The 11185-nt window shown below is 30.1% G+C and overlaps 1 protein-coding gene across 1 annotated transcript; it reads left to right on the forward strand.

Annotated features, from left to right (window-relative positions):
* The first annotated feature begins 284 nt into the window (after positions 1-284).
* Positions 285-10827, forward strand: LOC132713705 (uncharacterized). Its single transcript, XM_060696380.1, has 7 exons — positions 285-602; positions 758-1192; positions 4286-4381; positions 7092-7187; positions 8232-8296; positions 8623-8728; positions 9927-10827. Exons 1-7 carry the CDS (start codon positions 542-544, stop codon positions 10091-10093), a joined length of 1026 nt encoding a protein of 341 aa, XP_060552363.1. The 5' UTR covers positions 285-541; the 3' UTR covers positions 10094-10827.
* Positions 10828-11185: the final 358 nt, after the last annotated feature.

Genomic DNA, 11185 nt, shown 5'->3' on the forward strand with positions numbered 1-11185 from the left:
ATTACGATTAATGTATATGAATAGTGAAAAACAATCGCAAAGGCAGATTATTTCAACTTAAAATGTGTTATCCGTAGTCCTGACAAAAAGGAAATATTAAACAAATTATTACATTCAGGGGAGAAAACTTTTATTTAAATATTTTAAACAAGAAATTTGTTACATACAACAAAGAAATATAATCAGACTGTTATTGATGTTTGCGTTTAATGATAAATAGTGTTATCTCTAAGTTTTGTACATGTCAAGATTTTACCAACGGTGAGCAAATAAGAATAGGTACGTATAATTGTGTATACCAGTTTGGTTGTTTAGGGTTTTAATATTTCTTATTCGTGTTGATGATGCAAAATCAATTAAAGTTACAAGTTATTTAAAAATTCACATTGATTTTGATTTTTAAAAGGAATAACCGATAATGTGTTTCAAATTTATCTTATAAGGGATAATTAGTACAGACTATTGTATTATAGTTTGATTTTATCACGTTAAGTATTTGTTTCTTATCTACAAATGTAAAATTTGCGAGAGCTATTTATAAATGTCAAGAAACGCGTACATATTTGCAGAGGATATTGCAGAGACTATAAGTTCTCATGAAGGTAAGACTTCTGGAACATTCTTTTCTTAAAAATATTTTTAGTGAATGATGTGAAATACATAAAAATTAAAAGATATAAAGCACTCACAATACCATTTATGTGCTAATCTACCATATACAGTATAATATAAATATTTAATATTTACATACTTGTAGAAGTCAAAGCGCCAAGAATGGAGACAGACATCAGTAAAAATACAAAATGGAGACTGAAGAAAGTAAATAAAGTCTGGTTTCTAGATATCGGAGGAAAACTAAAATGGCTTGATATATTAGACAAAGCAATCGAAGTAGTCATGGAAGAGAACATAATTTTTGCGGACGACTTAATGTATCAGGTTTCTGAAGAAAGTGATGGGGAAGTCATTATTACTGAAATAAAAAGCATTAATAAGAAAGACAAAACATCAGGGTTTAAACAGGATGATCAAGTGTTCCAAACAGAAATAGATATAAAACTTAAGACAAGAGAAGAAGATATTAAATATATTAAAGAGTCACCAGGAACATCGATTGAAGGTGATTCAGTTCAGGATATTGCTTTTATGAGACAAACCGAGGCACAAAATGACGAATTTAGATCTTTTGCAGGTATAAGATACCTTTTTACACATACATTACTGTTACAGTACCATTTTACACAAACATGAATGATTGTATAACTAACATGCTTTACTACAGAAAAAATAGTAAATATGAAATACTGGGATGTTAATTATTGACATAGATTCTTTGATATTCACACTTCAAAAATACCAGGGTATCTTTTAAAAAGTAAATTTTGCACCTCTCAATCAGAGGTCAACTGAATGATATTTATTTACATTTTGGAATCAATTGTATTAATAATTATGTTTCTTAATATTGTTCATATAATTTTGTTCAGGTATGTTGATGTAATAGCATGACTTAAGACATATATTACTGGATTTAGTTGAGCTTATGCGCTGAAAAAAGAAGAAAAGAAACATGACTGGCACCGTACCCGATACATACTTACACAGGACAGCTTGTTGCGAAAATTAAGTTCAAAATAAAAATTTGTTTTGGCAATTTGAAGGAGTTCCTCTCTCGTTGTAATTACAATACAAAACTAAAATTGACCAGGAAATTCAGTTGGTTTAATTATGAAAATAAAGCTTAAATATCACCGGCAACTTTGATCAACGGACCGACTTTTATTAATGTCGAGGTTTATTCAATTTATTTAAGCAGTTCGGTTCAATACACTTTATTGACATATGATATATAAAGACAAAAAATGAATTAAAGATACTGGTAATTATAAAGTTGACGAAACAACAATCCATTATCGAGAAAAAATAATTTGACAAAGCATTCATATTGTGTCCGAAGCATCCAGTAATTTCAATATCGGTAGCAGCATATACTTCTTATTCGGCTGTGAAGCAGTTGAGCCTTGTCATTTTGAATATGATATATAAATTGCTTCTGAATGATACGATTTATTTGCAAGTCGACAATACAGACACAAATACGAGGGATGATCAAAAATTAACCGGACTTTGTAAATGATTCTTTACCTGTTAAGTGAATTTACATAAAAATACACGCAAAACAAATTGGAATCTATCCCCTGAATGATACAAAAAATACCAACAAGAAATATAAACAAAGAAAAAAGTTATGCTGTAATTGGCATGTATATGTAAAGCAATGCGGCGCACGGTATAACTTTGAAATTGACGTTAACGACGTCACAAGCGTTTTTTCCTTAATGGAGCAGATTTTTACTCATTCACAGAGTAGGCAAATACGTGGTACAGTAGTGTTGTTGATGTGGCGGATCCACTGCCTATATATATTTCTGTACAAGTGGGTATCATATTGTATTGTAAAATAAAGGATGATGATATAGAGCTCCTGTAATGACGCAAACTTCCGTTCTTTCCTTCTGTATCTTGATTGTTGGAAAATCGCACATGCAATAAACTATATTACGTTGTACAAATAATGTAAAATAATTTTGCTGAATGATAATGTATAATACATAAGAAAAAATTGAAGAATAATACAACTATGAACAAAATTGTCATTATTTTAAAATAAATAAAACGCCTAGCCGATTTTGAACACTGACTGTCTAATTGTTGACACAATTTCTCCATAAAACTACTGCGTAAAATAAGAAAATAATTGATACAATTGTAAACCAAGAATACAATATATGTAATATATGCATTAACTATTATCATTTTAGAATCCTTAGAGTTGACTGCACCGTCCCATAGCTACTGTCGAACATCGTTGACAATGTCCGCAGTCAATCGGCTGTCATTTCTCAACGTCTTCAACGTCTTGGCGATTGACGTCACCAACGTCCTTGAAAATTTCTTTTTTCTGCCTCTCCCTTACTTGTTTTCTATTTCTCTATTACCCTTTCTTAATTCTTTATGCTAATAAAAAATATGCTGTGGCTTTCTGGAATTTTTACCTTGATAGCCATAATCTTTTTTTACGTTTTAAACAGTTTCTCGTCTTTCTTTTGACATTTTTTTCTTATTGATCGATTTTCGAGACATTTCGACGACATTGTTTTAACGGGAGTATTTCATTAGCATGTGACGTTTGAATTGTGATTGCAAGTATAAATATGGTTTAAATGAAGTCATTTTTACTGACAACGTCAAAGATATGGTTCATGACGTTTTGGCGTATTTTGAAATCTAAATGTGCCATATTGTTAAATATACGCAGCTTAAAGCGCCTGCTGTCAAGGCGAATTTACGCACTGCGCCGGGTGTGCGTTACCATGGTTTTTGAATTCGCTGTTGCGGACAAGCTATTTGCGTTATCAGATTAGATATAGTATCAGTTTACAGGAATTGTTTTCCGATTAAGTGTGATATATAACAATAATTGATAGGTTGAAAATTTTTCAATTGGCAGTCACAGTCCGGTTTATTTTTGATCATCCCTCGTATAAATAAATCATTGTCTCGCGAGAGAAAGAAAAATCGTCAAATTGGCGGCGCCCGTAAACTAAGTCTTCAGTATGAAACATCATCGCCTAAATTAAGGGAAACCTGTGTTTCCTCACGTTCCTGGCTTTAAAACTGCATGCTTCCTGATGAGCAAAAAATATTTCAATCAGATCAAACATGGGGAAAATGCACTAAGACTGTAGGAAAAGTAAATGTTTCAAAATTTTAGTAATAATTTACATGTTTTATGCAATTAATGATAGATTTTTCAGTATGTATAATAATAATAATAAGCATACTTCTACTGCATTACTAGGCTTTTTGACCTCAATTTGGTAATTTACACGAATTGTAAGTGCTGTTTGTAATGTATAAATAGTTTCCATTTGGTTAATTGACAATATTTTACTTATAAAAACATTTTCAAAATTTCATGAAAATTGGCATGAATCTGGACGCATGCTGCTTTAAACCTTCAATATGAAATGAACTTAAACTATCAAAATCTTTAATTTATATATATACGGTTGATGTATCATATTTTCAAGGTGGTTTTAATATTCGTATAATATCAGACTGTAGCCTAAACACAATGTATGTGCCTTTTCCAAGCAATTTATGTCAGTTATGAATATGCTGATATACTTTTGTCTTAAAATTCATAGCATTGTTTAATGGATTGGCTTGCTTATCATTTTTTGTTCATTTTTTATAATAAATGTGTGTTTGGTGGATCTAGATGGTCTGGCAAAGAATGAAGGAGGAGGTAATAGTTCAGATAAGGAAGAAATGGTGAATAATGACAATGGAAGTGAAGAATATGTTGAAAGGAATGGTACGTTGATATTTTGTAAAATTATTATCTCAAATGATACAAGCAAGCTTAAAAGAATAAAGAGTCGTTTCACAAACTGTTGGTGGCACATGTGCGTGATTCGATTTTGTTGTATGTACATGATTATTTACGTGTATAAGATTATATATTTCACCTTCTGAATGAATTAACAATTGGGATAATTTCCCTTATTTAATATCATTTTATTTACACTATCTCGTATATAGGAATAATATCTTAGGGCTAAGAGTACTGTTGGTGCACCATTAACCGGGTTAATGCCCCAAATAATGTTAGGATAAATGAGGCATAGAACCATGAATTGAGATGTATTGCATGTATAATATACTTTTCTTAATTTAAACTCTTTAAACTTAAATACTTTTTTTACAAAAAAAATATGTTTATGTTAAACTTACATATTATACTACAACAACAGTAAATATGAATTATGTTTTCATACAAGCATTGGTAAATTAAAAGGAAAACATTATACATAACAAACTAATCAAGCAAATCAGATTTAAAGCTCGTAACAAAATTCTACTTTTATTCTTTTATTTGTAAAAGTTGTTATTTCATTTTCATAAAACAATAAGTTTAAAGAAATTCTTCAATTATATAAAATCCATTCTCTTGTTTGATTTTAAATTGCAAATCAATGACAAATATAAGAAAATACCAAATGATTTCATTATTTGTTTTCTCTCTTCAACATGAGGATCATGACAAGTTATTTCATGCTTACTTATATCTCAACATTTTTTTAGGTGAGAGAAAGCATAATTTTACGACCGGAATATAAAATAATCCCGATGACACTGCTTTTAACCCATGCAAGAGCAAAGTATATCCAAAGATAAATATATATTTAGAATACATACAAACCAAATATCTGATAGATGTAGGCCAATAAATAAAGCCTCATGGAAATTTGAAAGTCCAATAATCATTTTGTCAATTGCACATTTCATATTCAAAATCTTTAAATGCAAAGGTTGTGTTAGAAGCCAAATATTGTGTTTTGATGAAGAAATGCGTGTGTCTTTACAGTAGAAACACATAAAATGGCTTCTGAAGACACTCAGGTATTTTGTACGCATTTGACATTCTGATGATGGAGAATTGTATTACATTCCAAAATTAATAAATATATTTCATTATGGGAAAGTGCAGTGATTAAAATCGGTTACTCCCTTTTGCATAATTCATTCAGTTATTGGTTTTTGGTACTTTTCATACTTGTTTTGCCAAGGGCTTAACCCGAATACTGTATGGGTTGGATGAAACTATTAGTGGATCTTGTTTAAAAATAATGATGTACCGAATACGAACTAAACGCATTTTAATAATTTTGGAAAATTTGCTTTTGGTAACTTTATTTCAGTTGTGTCTTTATTGATGGTCTGAGCTCGCATGTCATTAATGCGATTATGTTGAAAATTCAATGGTTGAGGGGTCTCATTAAAAAGAAGTACATTGCATGAAATGTTTGCACTGTTGCTGTATTTTACTTTTATTTAACTTGCATGTAAAAACATAATTTACCTATTATTTTATTACATAAATGCAGAACACACAAATGTATTTGTCAAATCATATTGTCTAACGTTGAATATAAAAAAAATCAATGCGCGTATCTTCCAAGGTTTATAAATATAAATACAATCATTAAATTTTCGAAACTATGAATTTGAAAATCAAGAATCACATCTACATGGCAAATATTTATGTGATAAAGAAGAAAATAGTTTCAGTTATACAGTAGGTACATAATTTTATTACCTATATGTAAAAAAATTTACATACTATAAATTTAAAATATTAATTGGTCTGAAAGGGTTACATATTATATGTGTGTTAATATAATGATTTCAAAATTGATAAATGAATGACTTGGATAAATTTGAATTTATCAGATCTCTTTTCTACAACATTTCTTTTGATTAAGAATTTTTATTGTATTATGTCATAAACAAGAGGTCAATAAGCGCTAAAGATCACCTGAGTAGTCTACAGCAGATTATATGTGTTTTCTTTTTTGCGTAAATATCTTTAATACATTGATTAAATCATCAAACATCACAAATGCTTTTATTTCAATACACTGTCCTCATAATATCATACTATATTGCTTTATATTATATTATGCAGCTTATATCCACTCCTTTGGGCCTAAACCCTAAAAACGAAGGGATCATACATTCCACAGTGTTAAGGACTCAATATTTGTTATAACTATAGCAATGATTATTACCCACACCAGCAACCTTTACCTTTTGGAAATTTTAGTGGCCTGAAGCAAACTTTGAACTCAACCTATAATTTATGAAGTATCAATTGTGTACAAATAATTCTTAACTAATGTTATCCTACAGAAACCATTTTTCTATTTCTGGTAACAGTGACACTTGATCCCAGGATTACAAAAGAGCAACCGAGCCTGGTGTCTCCATAAAAGCTTGCTAAATACCAAGTTTAATAACAATATCTCATGCCTAGTAGTTATAGTCCGGTAAACTAATTTTCTATTTTAAGTAACGGCGACCTACACCTCAGGGGTCCAAAAGCAGATAATGTCAGTTATGATCATGCAGATATATTTTTTGTCTGAACAAGTTCTTGAAGTTTTTAGTATTGTTTAATAGAGTGGCTTGTTTATCATTTTATGTTTCGTTTTTTATAATTAATACGTGTTTTATGAATTAAGATGGCCTGGTAAAGAATGAAGGAGAAGAAAATTCTTCAGATAATAAAGAAATGGTCAATAATGACAATGGCAGTGAAGAATATGTTGAAAGGAAGGGTAAGTTAACATTTTGAAAATGAAACAATTATCTAGTTTTAAGGAATAAAAAGACGTTTTACAAAGTATCGATGGCCTTTGTAATTTGTAGTGTTGCGTAGACTTCATAAAGGCTTTAGGGACTTCGTTATGGTCATAAGGCTTGTTCTTACTACATGCATATGTATTTACATAATTCTGAAGAATTTATCAATAGTGATAATTTCATTTATTTTGAATTATTATATTTACAATCTTCATGTATTTAGGAATATGTTAGGGTTGGTGCACCAATAACCAGGTTTTATTTCCCCAAGTAGTATTTGCTTCCATGGAACGGCAGTGCACAATCTTGTCCCTTCTTATGTGTTGTCTAAATGTTTATGTTTTGTTTGGCCGTTCCTATTTATTTTCACCTTGTCACTTAATATTTCCGCCCTTTCCATTTTGCCTGCTTCACTCATTCCTTATATTTCTACATTCATTCGTCCTGAAATTGTTTGCACATGTTAGTAAACGTAAGCTCTCCTCTTGTCCATGTTGTGCCCGTCGGGATGTCGTTGCCTTTTGATATTTTGAGGGCTACGTTCCATCAACAGTGCTTTCCCTTGTTAATCTTTTTTGCTTTATCAGTAAAGAAAATCCTCTTCAAACTATAATTACCTAGAGTTGTTTAACTTATAAGAATTGATTTGCATAATATGGAAGTGCGTGTACCCTGTAAGTATTTTATTGTTTATTCTGCTGCCGTTTATTTGTACATACTATACTGTTCATGGGTATGTTTTTTTTGTTTCTTAGATATATTGCTAATAATTCTTTAAGATATATAATAAAATTAATTAAAGTTATGTACAGATATCGTTTATAAAGTGCAAATATTGTAAATAAGAATTTTTTATTATCTTTACAATAATTGTAAGAACACTGTATATTTTATCGTAAACATATATCTAACTTGTTCCATTTTTCCCTCCATATCATTTGTTGAGCTATTCGTAATAAAAAAAGTGTTGATAATGTTTGTAAAGCGAAATTTGATATCACTTTTCATTCTGTTTTAAGGAAAGATCCGAGGCTTTTTCAAACGTATGAAACAAATTATAAAAAAGAAACCTGCCAATACCAAGGTATTGTTCTATGTTAAGCTTATTATTTTAGATCACGTCCCGGTGTTTTTCCGTATTTTTACTTTTAAGTTTGGTAAATTGCTACACACATGTATTTTGAAAAAAAAACGGCAGGGAAAAACAAATACTAACATAAAATCGAGGTAACTTTTTATCATGTTCGACAATTTATCCAAATTCCAAACCTATATACATTTATAATTCAAGCGAATAATTTTAATTTTTATTTGTATTTTGAAACTTGCTGTCAGATAAATCTTTTGTCGATAGTAAATAACATTGTGATTTTGTTTTTACTACATATATAACAAGATTTGTTTTCATAGTATGGAGATCCTGTCTACGATTTTGTACAGAATGCGTTTGAAGAGGGTTCGTGTGATAGTATTAGTGATGAAGATGTTGAGAATGAAGAGGAAATTTGTATTGATCGTATGTAATTTTCAGGATAATTATGTAAATTCTTAAACGATACTGTGATATAAAATAGATATGGACGAATTGAAGCACATAAATAGTGGATGTTTGGCCGTCATCTCGTCCGTCGAAAAATATATCTGGATTTTGTCATTTCTCAAAAATGGACAAAGATAAGTAAATGATACTTATATGTAATACATTGTATGTAGATAGAGGACCATATGAACGTCATTTTTATTGTGATTGCAAAAATTATGAAAGCCAATTAAAACTGAACAAATATGGATCCTGACTCATTAATTACAATATTAGATTGATGGTTACTTATTTTGTAGGTAGAGCAATTTTTTGGCAATTTTGTTATTTTAATTTCTTCATCACAGAAAAAAGTACGGTTGCTGTGGTTTCAATTCTGAAAATTAGTATGACACTGTGATCCTCAAAAAGTGGAAACACTTGCTTTTATTGATAGATCCTTACTTTGACCTTTCATTTGAATAACAATAGATTTATCCACAAACATTGACATGTGCTCTTTTGTTAACGAATGTGTTGTGGTGAAATTCTTATTGTATCCACTAATCTGCTAATGATAATTAGATAGGTCAGGAATCTATTCATTTTTATTATTTTGAACAGAGAATGGCTAAGTTTAGGAGCAATTTTTAGTGCTGCTATTAATTTCCTTTTTATCACATTCTTTACAATTTACGTAAAATGCTGCAGACGTCTTTAGAAATTCTGTAATTATTCGATAGTAAATTGAAACTCAAGCTAGTTGTACCACGAGTCATGATCCCAAAAAAGAAATCATCTATGCCCTCTCGTGAAATCAGATAGCCTTTTGCCCCGCCTTGTTTATAAGTAATTAAGTACTGGATACATAGAAATTACAATATAGAAAACTTAATATAAATGTTGAACTGTCGTGAACTTAAGAACATAACTAAAGAACATGAATGGGGTTTTATTGTTCTGTTGGGGTCCTTGTCGGTGGTCCTGTGTTGCTGGACCTTGTAGGGTTTATTCAACGCTGCCCTTCCTTGATGATCTTGTTTTTCAAATTTATGCATTATCATGATTTTTCTTTAGCTTCTTTTAAAATATTTTTTGATCCAATACCTTGTTATGAATTTTTTTCAATAGGAAATAAAAACTTATTTATGTTAATTCATAAAATATTTATTCTTAAATGTTGAAATGTTTACAGGTGAAGATGACGAATTATCTTTTGACCCGGGCGACATTATTACAAACATAGATCCGGTAGATGAAGATTTACGGATGGAAACAACAGCAAATGCAGCAAACGGGCAGTTTCCGACCAAATATGTGAAAGTCTGTGAAAAATCTTATTCTAAAGTAACAGAATTATGAATATGAAAAATGGCAATATACCAAACACTTGCAGATGAACTCAAGAACCAAAGACATATACTTGTGCTTTATTTTGAAGATGCTTTGTCCGCAGATAACAGATGAACACAATAACTTCCTTTTCATGTTGTTAATATCATCTTTTACAAGTGTTTTAAGTTTGATTGAAAGCTTCTGAAACTGATTTACTAGTAAAAATCAAGTTGTCTGCAATGAGCTATATAGGCTTAAAAATTAATCATAAAAAAAACGAAGGTGAGAAAATATTTTTTTTTGTAAAAGAGTGGAATGAAATATTAATATTTTATTTAAAAACAAATTATATCATACAACTCATTAACTACTAGTTGTTTCGTTTGTAGAAAATTTGACAGGGTTTACATTATAATAATAAAAGGATTAAAGTGAATCGGTCTCTAATGGAAGACATGTAAACATTTAATATTTATGTTGATTTTTCTTTTAATAAAAATCGCTAAATCTCGAGGACACCATTAATAATTGTAATTCTTTTGTTATTTGCAATTATAAATAAAAAATATCAACATTTCCTTAATATTTTATAACATTGATTTATTCAACCGGAACTTTTACGTTGAATAAGTAAATTTTGAATAAAACTGTAACAACCTTGAATACCCATGGATTGTTTAAGCCATTTATTTTGGTAGTGTTGTAACATGCAGATTTTTGTCCGAGACAACAAAGTCTAGTGGTATAAGTTTAGGTTATTTCGTTTAAGAAATAATATATCCCAAACTGTGATTTTATTGCTCAATAACATCACTGTTTGGAGTTCGGATGCGGGGAATTATATCACGAGGGCGTAGCCCGAGTGATATAATGATGCGCATCCGAACGACAAACAGTGATGTTATCAAGCAATAAAATCACCGATTTGGATATATTATTTCGATTCTAACACGACATCAACAAATAAATGCTGCCGTTGATTATAATTAGCTTAATTGCGCCTGATTTGTTTCCGTACTTATTTGTCAGCGCGTCGCATTTTTAGTGGTTACGTCACGTGTATAATGATTACGTCACATGTCTAAATATAGAACGTCAAACAGTGATTTTATAGCATAA

The sequence above is a fragment of the Ruditapes philippinarum genome, unplaced genomic scaffold (assembly GCF_026571515.1).
Source record: "Ruditapes philippinarum isolate M1 unplaced genomic scaffold, ASM2657151v2 ctg838_1_1_1_1, whole genome shotgun sequence".
NCBI lineage: Eukaryota > Metazoa > Mollusca > Bivalvia > Venerida > Veneridae > Ruditapes > Ruditapes philippinarum.

Bases quoted from the DNA above. Each gene is read 5' to 3' on its own strand.
- LOC132713705 (XM_060696380.1), top strand. From the start codon at position 542: ATGTCAAGAAACGCGTACATATTTGCAGAGGATATTGCAGAGACTATA. The intron at 603-757 runs GTAAGACTTCTG...ACATACTTGTAG, and splicing joins GACTATAAGTTCTCATGAAG to AAGTCAAAGCGCCAAGAATG. The intron at 4,382-7,091 runs GTACGTTGATAT...TTATGAATTAAG, and splicing joins AGAATATGTTGAAAGGAATG to ATGGCCTGGTAAAGAATGAA.